We start from the raw sequence: 23,062 nt of genomic DNA, 5'->3' as shown, positions 1-23,062 counted from the left end.
CAGCCAAACCCTAACCTAACCCTAACAGCAGTCTTACCCTAATTCCAGCCAAACACTAACCTAACCCTAACAGTAGTCTTACCCTAATTCCAGCCAAACAATAACCTAACCCTAACAGCAGTTTTACCCTAATTCCTGCCAAACCCTAACCTTACCCTTACCCTAATTCCAGCCAAACACTTACCTAACCCTAACAGCAGTCTTACCCTAATTCCAGCCAAACACTTACCTAACCCTAACAGCAGTCTTACCCTAATTCCAGCCAAACACTAACCTAACCTTAACAGCAGTCTTACCCTAATTCCAGCCAAACACTAACCTAACCCTAACAGCAGTTTTACCCTAATTCCAGCCTAACCCTAACCTAACCCTAACAGCAGTCTTACACTAATTCCAGCCAAACACTAACCTAACCCTAACAGCAGTCTTACCCTAATTCCAGCCAAACACTAACCTAACCCTAACAGCAGTCTTACCCTAATTCCTGCCAAACCCTTACCTAACCCTAATAGCAGTGTTACCCTAATTCCAGCCAAACACTAACCTAACCCTAACAGCAGTCTTACCCGAATTCCAGCCAAACCCTAACCTAACCTTAAGGGCTGAAACACACACGCCGCCTCCCGCCACAATCCCGCCCGGCTTTTTACAGCTGCCGTGCTGCAGAGACACATGCAGCGCAATGTGTCCTTTCACACAGCACGGCCCCGGCTGCCAGGTTGCAGCCGGAAATATCCACTGGAAGGTCCGGCTGCCGTGCCGGGGCCGTGCCGTCTTTGTAGGCAGTGGACCGTGTGTGTGAATAGGAGCTTTCACACACGTTTTTTTTTCAAGCCGTGTCTGCTGCTGCGCATGCGCACAGCATTACACACGTCTCAAAGCCGTTGTGTGTGAAAGACTCTGCCGGATGGCAAAAAGCCAGACAAAGTTTGTCCGGCTTTTTGCCATCTGGGGAAATCCGGGTAGTGTGTTACAGCCCTAACAGCAGTCTTACCCTATTTCCAGCCAAACCCTAACCTAACCCTAATTACAGTCTAACCATAACCATTATCTATACCTAATGCCAGCCAAGCCCTAACCTAACCCTAACAGCAGTCTTACCCTAATTCCAGCCAAACCCTAACCTTACCCTAATTACAGTCTAACCATAACCATTATCTAAACCTAATGCCAGCCCTAACCTAACTCAACCCTGACTGCAGTTTAACCCTAACACTTATCTAACCCTAATTCCAGCCAAACGCTAACCGTAATATAAACTAATTGCAGTCTAACCCTAACCCCTTCTCTAACCCTAAAATCATCTGTCAACATTATGTCAGTGTAGAGACAGTTCATTGGGGATCTTTTGAGTGACAATTATTAAGACTGATTAAATATTGATTATTTTAATTACTTTACAGTCTAAATTTGTTGATTTTACTAATAATTCATATAATGTCAACTGATTACTTCCTCCCATTCCTGTCTCCAAGATTTTGGTTGTAGTGCTCCCTACCCACCTCTCTACAAAACTTCAAACAGGCTCTCAAGACACACTTCTTCATCAAACCCAGCCATCACTCATCCTAACCCTCTGTGCCATGCTCACTCTCTATGCCCCTAAAAAATATGGTTAAAGCAGATTGACCAAAACCTTCAACCATTACACTTCCATATTGATGATGCCAAACAAGCAACCCTAAACCAATCCCAGTGACGTGCGATTATAGTGCCGTCAAGCTACCCTATCGGTGCTAATGACAATTAAGTCTAAAGGCCGATACACACTAGACGAGAAAGTAAATGATGTCGCGCAGAAGGGCCAATCTGAGTGAGATCTTTTACAATCTTGCCTGGTGTGTACACTCAGTGTCGTTAACGATGCGCGCTCCGCGTATTGATATCGCCCCCTCCCTCGTCTGAACATGTACAGACGAGTGAGGTCCTCGTTAACGACAGTTATGCTGCAGATACTGCATGGGCGTCCCCACCACCGCCGTGCTCCCTTCCCCGCTGGCATCGGCAAGTGCGGGTCCCCACCGCTGCCAATATCGGCGTCGGTGAGGTTCGTTTAGTGTTTATGGACCTTTAGGTTTGTATTTACTAAGCTGCATTTTTTTTTTAGAAGTGATGTTGGCCACAGCAACCAGTCAAATTCTACTTAACATTTATCTAGCTGCATCTAGATTCTAGAAGATAAAGATAGAATCTGATTGGTTGCTATGGGCAACATCTCCACTTCTAAAAAAATCTGCACCTTAGGAAATATGCCCCAAAGCCTAACCACAATCCACAAAGCTCTCAACGAACAGTCCTTGTGCTAATGTTGCTTCCACAGGCAGTTTGGAACTAATTAGTGAGTGTTAACGATTTTCATATGGTATGTTCTTCAGCAGTCTGCGGACCCATTCTGTCAGCGTGTGAAGGCTACAGCTTTGCACCTGAGCTGCTTTCCTCCCAGATGTGTCCACTTCACAATAACAGCACTTATAGGTGCCGGGGCAGCTCTAACAGGACAGAAATGTGATTATGTGACTTATTGGAAGTGTGGTATCCTATGACAGTGTCACGTTGACTGTCACCGAGTTCTTCGGTGTGACCCACTCTACTGCTAATCTTTGACTATACAGATTATATGGCTCTATGCTTGGTTTTATGCACCTGTAAGTAATGGCTGTGGTTGAAATTGTCAAACACTCTAACTAGATAGTGTGCCCACATACTTTTGGCCTTGTATTGTTTATTTAGGTTACAGTCCCCTTAATAGTTTCAGAGAGAAACTAGCCAGGTAAATACACATTGCTGTTTTATACTGTATGTTGGTGAATGGTAAATGCTGCAGTGTAGAAGAATAGGACCCGGTCTGTAGATCAACACTGTCTAGGTCGACAAGGTTTAGGTCGGCCACTATAGGCCGATAGTCACTAGGTCGACAGGGTTGGAAGGTCAACAGGGATTCTAGGTCGACATGTGCTAGGTCGACAGGTTAAAAGGTTGACATGAGTTTTTCAAAAATGTTTTCTTTTTTTTGAACTTTTTCATACGTAACAATCCACATGGACTACGATTGGAATGGTCATCTGTGCCGAGCGAAGCGAGGCACCTTGCCCGAAGCAAGGCGAGCGAACACGGTGCACTAATTGGGGTTCCCGGTCACTCTCCGAAGAAAAACTACACCAAAAAAACTCATGTCGACATTTTGACCTGTCGACCTTGCAAATCGACCTAGAAATCCTGTCGACCTAGTGACTGTCGACCTATAGTGGTCGACCTAAACATTGTCGACCTAGACACTGTCGATCTAATGAGCCACACCCAGAAGAACACCAGGTACAAAGGCAAATTATATAGTCTTTAATAAATATTGTTGCTTTATTGTATTTACATTGTATCCAAGAAGGGATAACTTCTGGTCAAGGACTTTAAAACTAATTAATAGGTTGTGTAGAATATAATATCTAACTTGCCAGTCGCAGTATTGGTAAACTTATTGATGTCATGGACCGTTAGTAGATATGGGTATTCATGTTCTGACAATCCATTTATTCAGTGATTTCCAGATTTCATCTATAAACTGATCTGCTATCTAAACATAATTTCTGAGAAGGAAATAATAATCTCTGGGTACTTGCCCATATTATAGTTAGACTATCTAATACAGAAATGTTATGACACTGCTGGTGACCACAAAACACCTCCAATGTTGCTCAGCCAATAGACCGGAAGAAATTCATGAAGTCAGCCCAAAGGCAGAAGGTGGTTATGTCAATAGATCTGATTAAAGGGCCTACACACTTGGCGATACTGATGAACGATATTGTTCAAAAATGAATGATAAATTGTTCATATCGTTCAGTGTGGATGCATCAACGACAAATGATGCATGTCCGGCAGTCGTTCATCGTTGGTCAATCATCGTTTATTCATGCAAGCCAATTTGGATGATATCGATGTAATGTAATGTTATATAGTGTCCAAATCGGCCATAAAAATCGTTCAGTGTGTATGTAAAAAATCTTTGATGAAAATCGGCCAAGGATAATATCGTTGGTCGTCATAAATCGGCCAAATCGCCAAGTGTGTAGGGCCAATGTTATTTTTGTAGTACAATTTAGATAAAAATGAAAACGCCCCATTGATTTGTCATTACTTCCTGTGTGTTCATATACATTTCATATAGATGTCCCTGTCTCTCCCTGCAATGTGTTATAATTACACTTGGTTTTGTTTTTTCCCCAGACGATTTGGCACCAAGTGTACAGCTTGTCAGCAGGGAATCCCCCCAACTCAGGTGGTACGAAAAGCCCAGGACTTTGTATATCATCTGCACTGCTTCTCTTGCATCATCTGTAGTAGGCAGCTGGCCACCGGGGATGAATTCTACCTCATGGAGGATGGCCGGTTAGTCTGCAAAGAAGACTATGAGACCGCAAAGCAGAATGGTAAGAAATGCTTCAATCTGCCAACAAGCAATTATACAGGAGCAAATAGGCACCTTCACGACTTGTTAACATACAGCCTAATGGAAAATAGTAATTATGGGCCTAGATTATATCAGGTATAAAATTGTCCATAAGTGTAGCACACTTTTCTTGAGCCCCATACATGTCAATTCCTTGTCAGCCAAAAAAAGGTCATTGAAGAAAAGTGCAGTGCCAATGGCCTTTTGTGTTGGCACATGGCAGGCTTTACATATTGAAGTATATACTGTACATGTAGAATTGCAGAAGAAGATTGCGCTGTCGACAGGAGATACTGTATATCTTCTGATTGGAGACCAGTGGCATACAGGGGGCATTACTGGCTAAGTGCAGATTACTTTTATTGGAGAAAGACGAGATTTCTTTTTACAACGGGGATTTTTTTGTAAAAATTAGCTGTTAGGGGTGGAGAAGGTGCATTTCAGGACACAATCCCAGGTCTATAGGTAGGTGGAAACTTTTCTTGAATTCTCCGGTTGACTAGGGATGCATTTTCCATCTTCAAGTTTCACTTTTTGCAGGAATTCTAGGTTGGGAAGTAGGAATACACCTTGGAATGCACCATCTGGAAAAAAAATAGGCACACTTCTGTGCAAATAACTAAATAATGCAGGCCCACATTCAGTAGTTAGCAGACAAGGCTTAAAGTTGTAATCTTATTGCTTCTTAACCATGCTGCTGGCAGTTTTCACTCTGGCATGTGGCTACCAACAGTGAATCACATTAAAAGCTGCACTATAATATCATGAGCTGCAGAACAATCCCTGCAATAACAAATTCTCATTGCACTTAAGGACACCAGTAGAATTCCTAGATAACGTCATATGTCAGATTGGCGTGTAGATACATCCAGGACAGGTAATGGGCTTTTGCTTCAGTTACATTGTGCGTAATCCAGGTCTGGTACGGATTGCAAGTGTCAAACCATATCTGAAAGTATTTATCAGATCAACAAACTAACAATAGGAATGTACCAAATAATTTTGATCTGCTGAATGAGCAGGGAAAATATATTACTTTTTAAATGCTATAATTTAAGTTTTTGATCTTTTTACATATTAGTATTTTCAAATGAATCAGCCAAATACTAAAGCACAGATTCTATGGCACCTGACGAGCACTTTGTTACAGTGCCGCATATTACACCTACCTTCAGATAGTTGTTCCGATTATTGAATAAGATTATAATGTAATTAGTCTTTAATGACATCATCACTGCCAGCATCATAGTGGAGAAATCACTCAAGTTTTCTGTAAGTGGGTGAAGCTTCTTCCCAAATATGCTATTTGTCATTCACAGTCCTAAAATGCTATGTCACATTTCAATTCAATTATTTTTTTACCGGATGCTCTCTTACCCTGCAGTGATGAGGTATAAAGTAGGCAGTCTCGGACTTCTATTATATAAACTATGTAAATATAAGTTAAAGAAGTTGATAATAAAGAATAGCTCTTCTATTTATGCAATAACAAAGGGACTGGAATCTCTTCACTTCAAGGGGCATATGAAATAGGGTCCGAGTTTGCCGGAGTTGCGGGATGCCGGCCAATCTCAAACTTTTTTTTAAAGCAGCAATCATTTACAAGGTCAACCATGCCTTGTAAATGATTGGCGCTTTAAAAAAACAAAGTCAAAGATCGTCCGGCATCCCACACCCCTGGCAAACTCAGGGGCTATTACATATGCCCCCAAGAGTCTCATATTAATATCTCTTCCTGTCAAACTGAACTTATCTGCAGCATGTAGGTATAATACGTGGTGCATGAGCCCAGATTTAACTCCGCAATCTGCCCATGACACCAACTGGCATGTTCTGTGCCAGTGCGGTTTTTATAAATGATTTTTTATATTTCGTTCAACTCCAAAACAAAATTACTCAATACACTAAGTGTAATGTTTGTAACAGAAGGGATGGGGGGAAAGGGGGGCGGAGTGGGGGGCTTTGGACGGCACACCCTAATTCTAAATATGAGGTACTACCATGCTGAGACTTATCATTCCACAAAGAAAAAAAAAAGAGAAAATGCAGGTGCACACTCTAAATACCGCTAATCGGAATAATCATAACAAAGCAATATTGCGCAGAGTAAATATGGGCCCACCAACTGTAACTTCATCTGGTGGGTCAATAACACCAAGGTTCAAGTCCAGGGCACAGGACCCCTCTCCAGATTTTCGGAAGGTGATGCTGTTGCTACTACTCTTAAGGCCCGTACACACTGGTCGATATATCGGCCGTTCTCTTGAACGGGCGATATATCACGGGTCCGTCGGCCAGTGTGTACGGCCGATACATCTGTGAATTCCGTCGTTCACAGACGTATCGCGTCGGCCCCGCAGCACAGCCGACGGACAATATATCTACTGATATATTGGCGCGTCGCTGTGTGTGTACGGCCGACCGCCCGTACACATGCTGCGGCGGCCGGCAGTGATTGACAGCTGAACTGGGCAGGCGTGTGTACACGCCCACCCAGTTCATGACGTCAGTCCCCGACGGATCGGGCAGTATGTATGCACAGCACACTGCCCGATCCGTCCATAGATATATCTGCAGATCAATTGATCTGCAGATATATCTATTAGTGTGTACCCACCTTTAACTTCTCATATTTGTCCCTGATGAATTGGCCAATCCAGCTAGGAGTCTCGATTGTTGGGCTTTTTCTTTTTTATTGTTTTTGCCATAGAAATTATAGAATAGTTATTCTCTATCAATTTAGAGACCTGACACTTCTGAAGGGATTAAGATATTAAGGTATTATTAAACTGCAGCATTTAGCATATAAGAAAATATTTATGAACCATCGTAGTCTATTTTACATCTTTTCAGTCTTTGATGATCAGTGAACTTTAATAAATATCTCTGTCACTTTTTATCCAGATGACTCAGAGGGAGGAGCTAAAAGGCCTCGAACAACGATAACAGCTAAACAACTGGAGACATTAAAAAATGCTTACAAGAACTCACCGAAACCGGCCCGTCATGTGAGGGAACAGCTGTCCTCGGAGACTGGCCTAGACATGCGTGTTGTACAGGTACTACAGGTGTAGCAAATAACTAGGACGAATAAATCATCAAAATATCCCACTTACACACTTTTACCTATTAGCAACACTATGATAATACTGCAATAAAACAATTTATTTCAGAGTTCTGAAAAATTATGGCCCTAACCCTAAAATGTTGGGAGCTGCTTCTTGGCTTTAGCAAATTCACTAGTGTATGGTATCAGATTACCTGCTAGACAATCTAAATACCAAAGACTTGTGTCTTCACTGTAAGGACAATACGTATTTGGAATTCCCTGCCTGAGAGAGTAGTAATGGCGAACTCGGTCATTTCTTTTAAGAATGGGCTTGATAAATTCCTAATGAATAAGGATATACAGGGTTATCCTGGGTAAATCACGCACTATAGTTAAAAAAATAAGAATTTACTTACCGATAATTCTATTTCTCATAGTCCGTAGTGGATGCTGGGGACTCCGAAAGGACCATGGGGAATAGCGGCTCCGCAGGAGTCTGGGCACAAAAGTAAAAAGCTTTAGGACTACCTGGTGTGCACTGGCTCCTCCCCCTATGACCCTCCTCCAAGCCTCAGTTAGGATACTGTGCCCGGAGGAGCGTACACAATAAGGAAGGATTTTGAATCCCGGGTAAGACTCTTACCAGCCACACCAATCACACCGTACAACTTGTGATCTGAACCCAGTTAACAGCATGATAACAGAAGGAGCCTCTGAAAAGATGGCTCACAACAACAATAACCCGATTTTTGTAACAATAACTATGTACAAGTAATGCAGACAATCCGCACTTGGGATGGGCGCCCAGCATCCACTACGGACTATGAGAAATAGAATTATCGGTAAGTAAATTCTAATTTTCTCTAACGTCCTAGTGGATGCTGGGGACTCCGAAAGGACCATGGGGATTATACCAAAGCTCCCAAACGGGCGGGAGAGTGCGGATGACTCTGCAGCACCGAATGAGAGAACTCCAGGTCCTCCTCAGCCAGGGTATCAAATTTGTAGAATTTAGCAAACGTGTTTGCCCCTGACCAAGTAGCTGCTCGGCAAAGTTGTAAAGCCGAGAGCCCTCGGGCAGCCGCCCAAGATGAGTCCACTTTCCTTGTGGAATGGGCTTTTACAGATTTTGGCTGTGGCAGGCCTGCCACAGAATGTGCAAGCTGAATTGTACTACAAATCCAACGAGCAATAGTCTGCTTAGAAGCAGGAGCACCCAGCTTGTTGGGTGCATACAGGATAAACAGCGAGTCAGATTTTCTGACTCCAGCCGTCCTGGAAACATATTTTCAGGGCCCTGACTACGTCCAGTAACTTGGAATCCTCCAAGTCCCTAGTAGCCGCAGGCACCACAATAGGCTGGTTTAAGTGAAATGCTGAAACCACCTTAGGGAGAAATTGAGGACGAGTCCTCAATTCTGCCCTGTCCGTATGAAAAATTAGGTAAGGGCTTTTATAGGATAAAGCCGCCAATTCTGAAACACGCCTGGCTGAAGCCAGGGCTAACAGCATTACCACTTTCCATGTGAGATATTTTAAGTCCACAGTGGTGAGTGGTTCAAACCAATGTGATTTTAGGAACCCCAAAACTACATTGAGATCCCAAGGTGCCACTGGAGGCACAAAAGGAGGCTGTATATGCAGTACTCCCTTGACAAACGTCTGAACTTCAGGAACAGAAGCTAGTTCTTTTTGGAAGAATATTGACAGGGCCAAAATTTGAACCTTAATGGACCCTAATTTTAGGCCCATAGACAGTCCTGTTTGCAGGAAATGCAAGAATCGACCCAGTTGAAATTCCTCTGTAGGGGCCTTCCTGGCCTCGCACCACGCAACATATTTTCGCCAAATACGGTGATAATGTTGTACGGTCACATCCTTCCTGGCTTTGATCAGGGTAGGGATGACTTCATCCGGAATGCCTTTTTCCTTCAGGATCCGGCGTTCAACCGCCATGCCGTCAAACGCAGCCGCGGTAAGTCTTGGAACAGACATGGTCCCTGCTGGAGCAGGTCCTTTCTTAGAGGTAGAGGCCACGGGTCTTCCGTGAGCATCTCTTGAATTTCCGGGTACCAAGTCCTTCTTGGCCAATCCGGAGCCACGAGTATAGTCTTTACTCCTCTCCTTCTTATGATTCTCAGTACTTTTGGTATGAGAGGAAGAGGAGGGAACACATACACTGACTGGTACACCCACGGTGTTACCAGAGCGTCCACAGCTATTGCCTGAGGGTCCCTTGACCTGGCGCAATATCTGTCCAGTTTTTTGTTGAGGCGGGACGCCATCATGTCCACCTTTGGTTTTTCCCAACGGTTCACAATCATGTGGAAGACTTCTGGGTGAAGTCCCCACTCCCCCGGGTGAAGATCGTGTCTGCTGAGGAAGTCTGCTTCCCAATTGTCCACTCCCGGAATGAACACTGCTGACAGTGCTATCACATGATTTTCCGCCCAGCGAAGAATCCTTGCCACTTCCGTCATTGCCCTCCTGCTTCTTGTGCCGCCCTGTCTGTTTACGTGGGCGACTGCCGTGATGTTGTCCGACTGGATCAACACCGGCTGACCCTGAAGCAGAGGTCTTGCCTGACTTAGGGCATTGTAAATGGCCCTGAGTTCCAGGATATTTATGTGAAGTGACGTTTCCATGCTTGACCACAAGCCCTGGAAATTTCTTCCCTGTGTGACTGCTCCCCAGCCCCTCAGGCTGGCATCCGTGGTCACCAGGACCCAATCCTGAATGCCGAATCTGCGGCCCTCTAGGAGATGAGCACTCTGTAACCACCACAGGAGAGACACCCTTGTCCTTGGAGACAGGGTTATCCGCTGATGCATTTGAAGATGCGATCCGGACCATTTGTCCAGCAGATCCCACTGAAAAGTTCTTGCGTGGAATCTGCCGAATGGAATCGCTTCGTAAGAAGCCACCATCTTTCCCAGGACCCTTGTGCATTGATGTACTGACACTTGGCCTGGTCTTAGGAGGTTCCTGACTAGGTCGGATAACTCCCTGGCTTTCTCTTCCGGGAGAAACACCTTTTTCTGTACTGTGTCCAGAATCATTCCTAGGAACAGCAGACGTGTCGTCGGAATCAGCTGTGATTTTGGAATATTTAGAATCCATCCGTGCTGTCGTAGTACTACTTGAGATAGTGCTACTCCGACCTCTAACTGTTCTCTGGACCTTGCCCTTATCAGGAGATCGTCCAAGTAAGGGATAATTAAGACGCCTTTTCTTCGAAGAAGAATCATCATTTCGGCCATTACCTTGGTAAAGACCCGGGGTGCCGTGGACAATCCAAACGGCAGCGTCTGAAACTGATAGTGACAGTTCTGTACCACAAACCTGAGGTACCCTTGGTGAGAAGGGCAAATTGGGACATGGAGGTAAGTATCCTTGATGTCCAGAGACACCATATAGTCCCCTTCTTCCAGGTTCGCTATCACTGCTCTGAGTGACTCCATCTTGAACTTGAACCTTTTTATGTAAGTGTTCAAGGATTTCAGATTTAAAATGGGTCTCACCGAGCCGTCCGGCTTCGGTACCACAAACAGCGTGGAATAATACCCCTTTCCCTGTTGTAGGAGGGGTACCTTGATTATCACTTGCTGGGAATACAGCATGTGAATGGCTTCCAATACCGCCTCCCTGTCGGGGGGAGACGTTGGTAAAGCAGACTTCAGGAACCGGCGAGGGGGAGACGTCTCGAATTCCAATTTGTACCCCTGAGATACTACCTGCAGGATCCAGGGGTCCACTTGCGAGTGAGCCCACTGCGCGCTGAAATTCTTGAGACGGGCCCCCACCGTCTTGCCCGAGTCCGCTTGTAAGGCCCCAGTGTCATGCTGAGGACTTGGGAGAAGCGGGGGAGGGCTTCTGTTCGTGGGAAGAGGCTGTCTGCTGCAGTCTTTTTCCCCTTCCTCTGCCCCGGGGCAGATATGAGTGGCCTTTTGCCCGCTTGCCCTTATGGGGACGAAAGGACTGAGCCTGAAAAGACGGTATCTTTTTCTGCTGTGAGGTGACTTGGGGTAAAAAGGTGGATTTCCCAGCCGTTGCCGTGGCCACCAGGTCCGATAGACCGACCCCAAATAACTCCTCCCCTTTATACGGCAATACTTCCATATGCCGTTTGGAATCCGCATCACCTGACCACTGTCGCGTCCATAACCCTCTTCTGGCAGAAATGGACATCGCACTTACTCTTGATGCCAGAGTGCAAATATCCCTCTGTGCATCACGCATATATAGAAATGCATCCTTTAAATGCTCTATAGTCAATAATATATTGTCCCTGTCCAGGGTATCAATATTTTCAGTCAGGGAATCCGACCAAGCCACCCCAGCACTGCACATCCAGGCTGAGGCGATTGCTGGTCGCAGTATAATACCAGTATGTGTGTATATACTTTTTAGGATATTTTCCAGCTTCCTATCAGCTGGTTCCTTGAGGGCGGCCGTATCAGGAGACGGTAACGCCACTTGTTTTGATAAGCGTGTGAGCGCCTTATCCACTCTAGGGGGTGTTTCCCAACGCGCCCTAACCTCTGGCGGGAAAGGGTATAATGGCAATAATTTTTTAGAAATTAGCAGTTTTTTATCGGGGGAAACCCACGCTTCACCACACACCTCATTTAATTCATCTGATTCAGGAAAAACTACGGGTAGTTTTTTCACACCCCACATAATACCCTTTTTTGTGGTACTTGTAGTATCAGAAATGTTCAAAACCTCCTTCATTGCCGTGATCATGTAACGTGTGGCCCTACTGGAAAATACGTTTGTTTCCTCACCGTCGACACTGGAGTCAGTGTCCGTGTCAGTGTCTGTATTGACCCGAGGTAACGGGCGTTTTATAGCCCCTGACGGTGTTTGAGACGCCTGTACAGGTATTAACTGATTTGCCGGCTGTCTCATGTCGTCAACAGTCTTTTGTAAAGTGCCGACACTATCACGTAATTCTTTCCATAAGACCATCCAGTCAGGTGTCGACTCCCTAGGGGGTGACATCACTAACACAGGCAATTGCTCCGCCTCCACACCATTTTCCTCCTCATACATGTCGACACAGCGTACCGACACACAGCACACACACACAGGGAATGCTCTGATAGAGGACAGGACCCCACTAGCCCTTTGGGGAGACAGAGGGAGAGTTTGCCAGCACACACCAGAGCGCTATATATATACAGGGATAACCTTATATAAGTGTTTTTCCCTAATATAGCTGCTGTATATATTAATATGCCAATTTAGTGCCCCCCCCTCTCTTGTTTTACCCTGTTTCTGTAGTGCAGGACTGCAGGGGAGAGTCAGGGAGCCTTCCTCCAACGGAGCTGTGAGGAAAAAATGGCGCCAGTGTGCTGAGGAGATAGGCTCCGCCCCCTTCACGGCGGCCTTTCTCCCGCTTTTTAATGGAAAAATTGGCAGGGGTTAAATGCATCCATATAGCCCAGGAGCTATATGTGATGTATTTTTTGCCAAAAAAAGGTTTTTTATTGCGTCTCAGGGCGCCCCCCCCCAGCGCCCTGCACCCTCAGTGACCGGAGTGTGAAGTGTGCTGAGAGCAATGGCGCACAGCTGCGGTGCTGTGCGCTACCTTATTGAAGACAGGACGTCTTCTGCCGCCGATTTTCCGGACCTCTTCACTCTTCTGGCTCTGTAAGGGGGCCGGCGGCGCGGCTCCGGGACCCATCCATGGCTGGGCCTGTGATCGTCCCTCTGGAGCTAATGTCCAGTAGCCTAAGAAGCCCAATCCACTCTGCACGCAGGTGAGTTCGCTTCTTCTCCCCTTAGTCCCTCGGTGCAGTGAGCCTGTTGCCAGCAGGTCTCACTGAAAATAAAAAACCTACTTTAAACTTTTACACTAAGCAGCTCAGGAGAGCCCCTTAGCCTGCACCCGTCTCGTTCGGGCACAAAAATCTAACTGAGGCTTGGAGGAGGGTCATAGGGGGAGGAGCCAGTGCACACCAGGTAGTCCTAAAGCTTTTTACTTTTGTGCCCAGTCTCCTGCGGAGCCGCTATTCCCCATGGTCCTTTCGGAGATCCTAGCATCCACTAGGACGTTAGAGAAAAGAGGAATAAACATAACGGCCAACATTCACAACAGATAAAGTTGTCCTAAAAGTAATACAGTGTAGGAGACCACTAATGGTGTGTACACACTGTGAGATATTTTCTTACGATTTTGACTATATAGTTAAAATCGTAAGAAAAGTTAGTGCAGATCGCAAGGTGAAAGTCACCTTGCGATCCCGATGCGATGCCAATGCGCGGTCGGCATCGCAAGCATAGATAGACTGTGCAGGCAAGTAAATTTTTACTATTTCGTAGAAAAGATAATAAAAATAGACACTTAGCCAAAATCGCACATAGCCAGTATCGCAAGCAGAGTCATTATGTGCTTGTGATGCCAACCTATCCCCTGTCGTATAGTGAGAATCGGGGTTAGCCCGAATCTCACCGTGTGTATGCACCTTAAGAGGTTGAACTTGATGGACAAATTGTGTTTTTTCAACCTCAGAAACTATGTTCATAACAGGTAATTTCAGCTGGCCTACAGACAGTGTAACGTAATGAAGTAGCATGTGGGGAAATGCAATGTGGCTTGTTGGCAATATGATCTGATCAATGTGGTTATCTGGCAATGGGCATATATGTCTACAGTCCCAACTTTCTAGGGTCAGCCAAGAGTTTCAGTCACTAAAAGTGTTTTATATGGATTAGGGGCATGGTCTAAGTTGTTTCTAACTTCTACTACTGTTTAAATGGGTTGCTTGCTGGCAACAAGGTCATTGTAACACAGCTGGCAGTTGGACTGCATTAGTTCTATATCTGGCAATAGACTCTCAAGGGAAAAATGTGTGGTCATGCTTCTAGTATACTATGGTAGGAGTCTCCAGGGCCGAAACTAGGATTTTCGTCACCTGGGGCATGGCAGCAATTTGGTGCCCCCCCAACCCAAAATCAAACAAACCCCGTCTGACTAAAATAATCAGATTATAAAAAATGTCAAAAAGAAGGGGATACTATTGGACAATATTCCCCTATGTGCCCCAAATGCCCTAAGCATCACTTGCTCCCCCAGCAGCGTGTTTGACTACATGCCCCCCTGTGTGTCCGCATACATTGCACTATGGGGGTCATTCCGAGTTGATCGCTCGCTAGCTAGTTTTAGCAGCCGTGCAAACGCTATGCCGCCGCCCACTGGGGAGTGTATTTTAGCTTAGCAGAAGTGCGAACGCTTGTGCAGCCGAGCTCTACAAAAACAGTTTGTGCAGTTTCAGAGTAGCTATGAAGCTACTCAGCGCTTGCGATCACTTCAGCCTATTTGTGTCCGGATTTGACGTCATACACCTGCCCAGCGAACACCCAGCCACGCCTGCGTTTTTGCAAACAATCCCTGAAAACGGTCAGTTGACACCCAGAAACGCCCCCTTCCTGTCAATCTTCTTGCGTCCGTCAGTGCGACTGAAAACTTCGCTACAACCTGTGCACAACCACAACGGGCTTTGTACCCATACGACGCGCGTGCGCATTGCGGCCTATACGCATGCGCAGAAATGCAGATTTTTAGCCTGAACGCTGCGCTGCGAAAAAACGGCAGCTAGCGATCAACTCAGAATGACCTCCTATATCACTGCACTATATCATAACACTTCATCACTGCACTACATTTCCCTATCCACTGCACTACATCACTATACTACATCCCCTACATGCTGAACTACATCACTTCACTACATGCCCCTATACACTGCCCTATATACCCTATACCAGTGATGGGGAACCTTTGGCACTCCAGCTGTTGTTGAACTACACATCCCAGCATGCCCTGCTACAGTTTTAGCATGGCCAAATAGCAAAACTGTAGCAGCGCATGTTGGGATGTGTAGTTCAACAACAGCTGGAGTGTCAAAGCTACATCACTACACTACATCCCCTTATACGCTACACCACATCAGTGCACTACATGCCCCTATATACTGCAATACATTACTACACTACATACCCTGGCCTATATGGTACACTACACTACACTACATCCCCCTATAAGCTACACCAAATCCCCCCATCTAGGAGGCAAAGCGGAGGTTGATACTGATAACTGGGAGCACAGTGCCGATAATAAAGTCTGTCTTTAAACTCACCACAAAGCTGCTGTAGTGATACTCGGTGAGAGTTGGAGGTTGTCCAGGCTCCTAGTTTCCACTATCAAGTGGATAACTAGCAAAGTGAGCCTTTGATTTCTGTAACATTGGTGACTGCATCTGTTAACAATCAAAAGCCTGGGGCAGCATGTCAATGGTGTGTAGCCGGCAGCTTGTTATCGGTTGGTGCTGGTCATCAGGCAGCTGGGATCATAGCCTGCTGAAAAACACAGCACCAACAGCTCGCTTCTATATCTTGTACGGTGCACTGCATGTTAGTCACAGCACTCCATGGCAAAGAAGATAGTTTAAGACAGTAGCCGACATAGGAGAGATCCCAGGTACCGGAGCTCACCCGCACAGCATCGGAGCCAGCTGCGGGCAGACAGCTGGGTCAGAGACACTGCCCCGGGAGCAGTCTGCTGTCTCACTGGAGCAGCACAGCACTGCCAGTAAACCCCCCCCCCCCCCCCCAAAACAAAAACAAAAAAACACAAAACTGCTCCTCGGCGCCCCCTCAAATCCTGCCCCCCCCCCTCCTTCCCCCTAGTTGCGGCCCTGGGAGTCTCTATGGAAAATGGAAGAGACGGCACAAAACTTGCCTTACATATGGCTCAGTTTGGCTTTACCCTAGCTTTAGGTGAATGCTTCACAAATAGTCAGTGACATAACTCATCTTATAACCTGTGAGAAGTCTTAATTTAATGTTAACAAGAAAATAAACTCAATGCCATTTTTTTGCCACTGGTACTCTTGAAAGTACGTCATATGATCTAGCATGGCTATAGATAGAGGTCAGTTTTATCCGTTTTATTGTTTTGCAAAATCAACTTTAGAAATGTAGGGGAAAGCCCTGGCAGCCAGAGCTCCACTTGTTGATACAGGAGGCAGCAGCACTTTTGGGTAGTTGCCTTTTTCATTTTACACATCATGGTCAGGGAACTCAAACTAGTTTCTCTCCTACCCTCCTCAGGTCTGGTTCCAGAACAGACGCGCTAAAGAGAAACGGCTGAAAAAGGATGCTGGCCGGCAACGTTGGGGTCACTTCTACAAGAGCGTGAGGAAAACACGGGTAGGAAAGCCTGGGAAAGAAAGTTCTACGGAGGACTGTGGAGTAAGCGATAGTGAATTAAGCTACAGAGGTAAACATGATTTAATCCTAACTTTTGTGAAGAATTTGCCATGAATAGATAATTGCATGAGAATAATTTTCCTTTGCATAGTCAAAAACAGATTGATACAATGCTCCATATTAGATACTGCATCTTTGGTGCTTCCAGACCCATTATTCTGTACCTTGTCCTCATCGCCCCATTAGGAAGGGATGCATTTAGCACTCGGAATCCCGGCACCAGAACACCTACATACCAAAGGTAAGTATCGGGGTCCCTGTTAGGACCCAGGGGGGAAATCAGGTTAAGCACTAGAGGGGAGTCAGCTGTAGCATGTGTCGTCCACTTCCCCCCCAAGTTTTAGCTCTAGCCGCCACCCCAGGTGGGTAGGTGGGTTAGGGTAGGAGACAGGGAGGGATAAAATAAGAACACCGTCCCATGTCGGCATTCTCAATATCGGGATGCCGGTGTCGGTCATGTAACCACCCGCATCCTGCAAGCCATGACCCAATACCGAACCCCTGCAGAGTGTATGTTTTCCAGATCTCCTCATGGAAACACACGTGAAATAATGAGTGGCACATGTAAAACATGAACCACTATTAGGTCTGTGAGGAGGTATTCTGTATTCAGATGGATTCAGTGTATTACTACTACATGTTTTTCTGCACTGTACTGAAATCCAATAATCAAATTGAATTGTCAGCTAAGAATATTATGGTCCTCCTCATGGGTGACTTTCACGGTACAGTTATAAGTTGGGACAATGAAACAAGTACAGATGTGTCCCCAGGCACTGGAAAAATTTGTACTAGTGGCCCCACATGGGCAGCACTAGAGGTGTAAGGTCTAGCCATGGCAGCAGCACCCTCCTCCCAAGACTTTCCAGATAGTGGACATGTCCAGCATCAAGGGGGAAGTTAAAAGGAAATAAAATTAAATATTATGAGCACATTATATGATACACCTTTAGAATTTAGGAAACTATATAATTCTTTAGAAAGATATATTTTTTCGCTTATCACACCAACCGTATCCCAATCAATATTCACTCAATCTTATATGTCAGCCAAGCAAGCAGAGCATACACTAGATCACAGGTTCTCAAACTCGGTCCCCAGGACCCCACAGAGTGCATGTTTTGCAGGTCTCCTCGCAGAATCGCAAGTGAAATAATTAGCTCCACCTGTGGACCTTTTAAAATGTGTCTGAGTAATTAATACACCTGTGCACCTGCTGGGTTACCTGCAAAACATGCACTGTGTGGGGTCCTGAGGACCGAGTTTGACAACCTATGCACTAGATCACAGGTTCTCAAACTCGGTCCTCAGGACCCCACACGGTGCATGTTTTGCAGGTCTCCTCACAGAATTGCAAGTGAAATAATTAGCTCCACCTGTGGACCTTTTAAAATGTGTCAGTGAGTAATTAATACACCTGTGCACCTGCTGGGTTACCTGCAAAACATGCACCGTGTGGGGTCCTGAGGACCGAGTTTGAGAACCCCTGCACTAGATCATCTGCAATCACAGGCTAAGTGGCAAAGTAATTTTCATATATGCAAATTATTTTGCATCTTATTCATTATATAAAACAACAAGGAGAAAAGAAGACTCTTTTGTGGGTGCACTCTTGACTTTAAACAATATAGATTGGTCAGAATAGTTTAAAAATCAACTTTTAATGGTTTCACAAAATTAAGATAATCAGTGGTTCATGAAGAAAATAACAGTCAACAAGTGACAATATATTCAAATAGCACCAAGTGCTGATATGAGATAGAAACTAAATTCCGGCTGACGGAGTAAATTCTGGATATTATAAGCAATAGCTTAGATATTAAGCGGTACGTTCAAATGGCAAGTGGATCCCTGTACTGTGTTTTGTGTCAAAAATAAACAAATAATACAGTCTAGATACTAATTATATTAGAGATGGACATGCATATCATCACCAGCCAATTTAGGGAGGAAAGAAAAAGAGTGGAAAATGAGATGGCAGAGTGAATCTGCGGTCAGTGTTAGACACTGAGCGTACTGAACCAATAGAGGCTCTACTAAACGGAGTCTTCCTCAATGGTCACCCACTTGAGTACTGACCCAGCCTAACACTGATTAGCTTCCGAGATCGGACGGCTTCGGGCATTTCCAGTGTGGTATGATAGTAGAGAGAGTGAACAATGATTGGAAGCTCTGGAATCACTGATGAGAGTTCACGAATTACACAGTTATTCAGAAAAGATGACAGCAATAATAGGAATTTACTTACCGATAATTCTATTTCTCATAGTCCGTAGTGGATGCTGGGGACTCCGTCAGGACCATGGGGAATAGCGGCTCCGCAGGAGACAGGGCACAAAAGTAAAAGCTTTAGGATCAGGTGGTGTGCACTGGCTCCTCCCCCTATGACCCCCCTCCAAGCCTCAGTTAGGATACTGTGCCCGGACGAGCGTACACAATAAGGAAGGATTTTGAATCCCGGGTAAGACTCATACCAGCCACACCAATCACACTGTACAACCTGTGATCTGAACCCAGTTAACAGCATGATAACAGCGGAGCCTCTGAAAAGATGGCTCACAACAATAATAACCCGATTTTTGTAACAATAACTATGTACAAGTATTGCAGACAATCCGCACTTGGGATGGGCGCCCAGCATCCACTACGGACTACGAGAAATAGAATTATCGGTAAGTAAATTCTTATTTTCTCTGACGTCCTAAGTGGATGCTGGGGACTCCGTCAGGACCATGGGGATTATACCAAAGCTCCCAAACGGGCGGGAGAGTGCGGATGACTCTGCAGCACCGAATGAGAGAACTCCAGGTCCTCCTCAGCCAGGGTGTGCCCCTGACCAAGTAGCAGCTCGGCAAAGTTGTAAAGCCGAGACCCCTCGGGCAGCCGCCCAAGATGAGCCCACCTTCCTTGTGGAATGGGCATTTACATATTTTGGCTGTGGCAGGCCTGCCACAGAATGTGCAAGCTGAATTGTACTACACATCCAACTAGCAATCGTCTGCTTAGAAGCAAGAGCACCCAGTTTTTTGGGTGCCTACAGGATAACAGCAAGTCAGTTTTCCTGACTCCAGCCGTCCTGGAAACCTATATTTTCAGGGCCCTGACAACATCTAGCAACTTGGAGTCCTCCAAGTCCCTAGTAGCCGCAGGTACCACAATAAGCTGGTGCAGGTGAAACGCTGACACCACCTTAGGGAGAAACTGGGGACGAGTCCGCAGCTCTGCCCTGTCCGAATGGACAATCAGATATGGGCTTTGTGAGACAAAGCCGCCAATTCTGACACTCGCCTGGCCAAGGCCAGGGCCAACAGCATGGTCACTTTCCATGTGAGATATTTCAAATCCACAGATTTGAGCGGTTTAAACCAATGTGATTTGAGGAATCCCAGAACTATGTTGAGATCCCACAGTGCCACTGGAGGCACAAAAGGGAGTTGTATATGCAGTACTCCCTTGACAAACTTCTGGACTTCAGGAACCGAAGCCAATTTTTTCTGGAAGAAAATTGACAGGGCCGAAATTTGAACCTTAATGGACCCCAATTTGAGGCCCATAGACACTCCTGTTTGCAGGAAATGCAGGAATCGACCGAGTTGAAATTTCTTCGTGGGGCCTTCCTGGCCTCACACCACGCAACATATTTTCGCCACATGTGGTGATAATGTTGTGCGGTCACCTCCTTCCTGGCTTTGACCAGGGTAGGAATGACCTCTTCCGGAATGCCTTTTTCCCTTAGGATCCGGCGTTCCACCGCCATGCCGTCAAACGCAGCCGCGGTAAGTCTTGGAACAGACATGGTACTTGCTGAAGCAAGTCCCTTCTTAGCGGCAGAGGCCATGAGTCCTCTGTGAGCATTTCTTGAAGTTCCGGGTACCAAGTCCTTCTTGGCCAATCCGGAGCCACGAGTATAGTTCTTACTCCTCTACGTCTTATAATTCTCAGTACCTTGGGTATGAGAAGCAGAGGAGGGAACACATACACCGACTGGTACACCCACGGTGTTACCAGAACGTCCACAGCTATTGCCTGAGGGTCTCTTGACCTGGCGCAATACTTGTCCAGTTTTTTGTTCAGGCGGGACGCCATCATGTCCACCTTTGGTCTTTCCCAACGGTTCACAATCATGTGGAAGACTTCCCGATGAAGTCCCCACTCTCCCGGGTGGAGGTCGTGCCTGCTGAGGAAGTCTGCTTCCCAGTTGTCCACTCCCGGAATGAACACTGCTGACAGTGTTATCACATGATTTTCCGCCCAGCGAAGAATCCTTGCAGTTTCTGCCATTGCCCTCCTGCTTCTTGTGCCGCCCTGTCTGTTTACGTGGGCGACTGCCGTGATGTTGTCCCACTGGATCAATACCGGCTGACCTTGAAGCAGAGGTCTTGCTAAGCTTAGAGCATTGTAAATTGCCCTTAGCTCCAGTATATTTATGTGGAGAGAAGTCTCCAGACTATATCACACTCCCTGGAAATTTTTTCCCTGTGTGACTGCTCCCCAGCCTCTCAGGCTGGCATCCGTGGTCACCAGGACCCAGTCCTGAATGCCGAATCTGCGGCCCTTTAATAGATGAGCACTCTGCAGCCACCGCAGAAGAAACACCCTTGTCCTTGGAGACAGGGTTATCCGCTGATGCATCTGAAGATGCGATCCGGACCATTTTTCCAGCAGATCCCACTGAAAAGTTCTTGCGTGAAATCTGCCGAATGGAATCGCTTCGTAAGAAGCCACCATTTTTCCCAGGACCCTTGTGCAATGATGCACTGACACTTTTCCTGGTTTTAGGAGGTTCCTGACTAGCTCGGATAACTCCCTGGCTTTCTTCTCCGGGAGAAACACCCTTTTCTGGACTGTGTCCAGAATCATCCCTAGGAACAGTAGACGTGTCGTCGGAAACAGCTGCGATTTTGGAATATTTAGAATCCACCCGTGCTGTCGTAGAACTACTTGAGATAGTGCTACTCCGACCTCCAACTGTTCTCTGGACCTTGCCCTTATCAGGAGATCGTCCATTTTCTTTGAAGAAGAATCATCATTTCGGCCATTACCTTGGTAAAGACCCGGGGTGCCGTGGACAATCCAAACAGCAGCGTCTGAAACTGATAGTGACAGTTCTGTACCACGAACCTGAGGTACCCTTGGTGAGAAGGGCAAATTTGGGACATGGAGGTAAGCATCCCTGATGTCCAGGGACACCATATAGTCCCCTTCTTCCTGGTTCGCTATCACTGCTCTGAGTGACTCCATCTTGATTTGAACCTTTTACTCTAAGCAGCTCTTTAGGAGAGCCACCTAGATTGCACCCTTCTCGGCCGGGCACAAAAACCTAACTGAGGCTTGGAGGGGGGTCATAGGGGGAGGAGCCAGTGCACACCACCTGATCCTAAAGCTTTTACTTTTGTGCCCTGTCTCCTGCGGAGCTGCTATTCCCCATGGTCCTGACGGAGTCCCCAGCATCCACTTAGGACGTCAGAGAAAGGCCAATAGACGAAACCAGATGGATCTGTTGCCAATGTTAGACAGGGACATAGCCCTGAATCAATGGTGAGAGTCCATGAAATTCAGAGTGAGTGGGAAAAGGGAGAGAGAGAATAAACAATAATAACAGTCTCATTTGGCTATTAAGAATTCTTTCACAAAAGTCTAATTTATAGCGATAGCTGAATAAAATGCAATATTATTGCTCCGAAATTAGCTGGATTAATGATAAATGCCAAGTAGAGAATGATCTCTGTAAATGTAGTTATCTACTAGAGTACAGATAATAATCCAAATGTCCAAATACAGGATATCCATGATAAGGAAACAGAGACAGGTGAAAGAAGATAACAATGTAACAAGTAGAATGTATCCAAGTGTCCAAATATAGGATGTCTGTGATAAAGAAACAGAGCCAGGTGAAATGATAACAATGTAACAAGTATACAGAGGTGTCTCCTGACTCGAAGAGGCCTGTTAGGATTCAGAGAAGATCGCTGCCAATATCACAATACATGTGTGCATCGATAATAAACTTAGATAATAGCAATATCACAAAATAGATAAATATTGCTGATATTTATGTAAATGATAAAGGCTAGAGATACACCTTAAGGCCTAAAAAACCTGCCAATACTGATTCCAATGAAGTAATGGTAAGTGTGATAAGTCCAATAAACTGTTGCTCACACGTGCTAATGAAATTAATGTCCAAACAGTGTGGGCCACAATCTAGTAATTTCCACCATTCAACAAATTTATCGTGGTGAGAGGTATAGAAAAAACTGATATTACCCGCGCTGGGTGTAAGGGTAGAATAT

The 23,062-nt window shown here is 45.7% G+C and overlaps 1 protein-coding gene across 1 annotated transcript in view; it reads left to right on the top strand.

Moving 5' to 3' along the window:
• LHX4 (LIM homeobox 4) overlaps positions 1 to 23,062 on the top strand; it is a 114,478-nt gene that overhangs the window by 68,836 nt on the left and 22,580 nt on the right. The window contains exons 3-5 of the mRNA XM_063938725.1: positions 4,222 to 4,424; positions 7,349 to 7,503; positions 16,611 to 16,779. Coding sequence (XP_063794795.1) covers positions 4,222 to 4,424; positions 7,349 to 7,503; positions 16,611 to 16,779 — 527 coding nt within the window. The remainder of the gene's footprint in view (positions 1 to 4,221; positions 4,425 to 7,348; positions 7,504 to 16,610; positions 16,780 to 23,062) is intronic.

The sequence above is a fragment of the Pseudophryne corroboree genome, chromosome 9 (assembly GCF_028390025.1).
Source record: "Pseudophryne corroboree isolate aPseCor3 chromosome 9, aPseCor3.hap2, whole genome shotgun sequence".
Taxonomy (NCBI): Eukaryota; Metazoa; Chordata; class Amphibia; order Anura; family Myobatrachidae; genus Pseudophryne; species Pseudophryne corroboree.
Note: the sequence above shows the minus strand (reverse complement) of the source record. Positions and strands in the feature narration are given on the sequence as shown.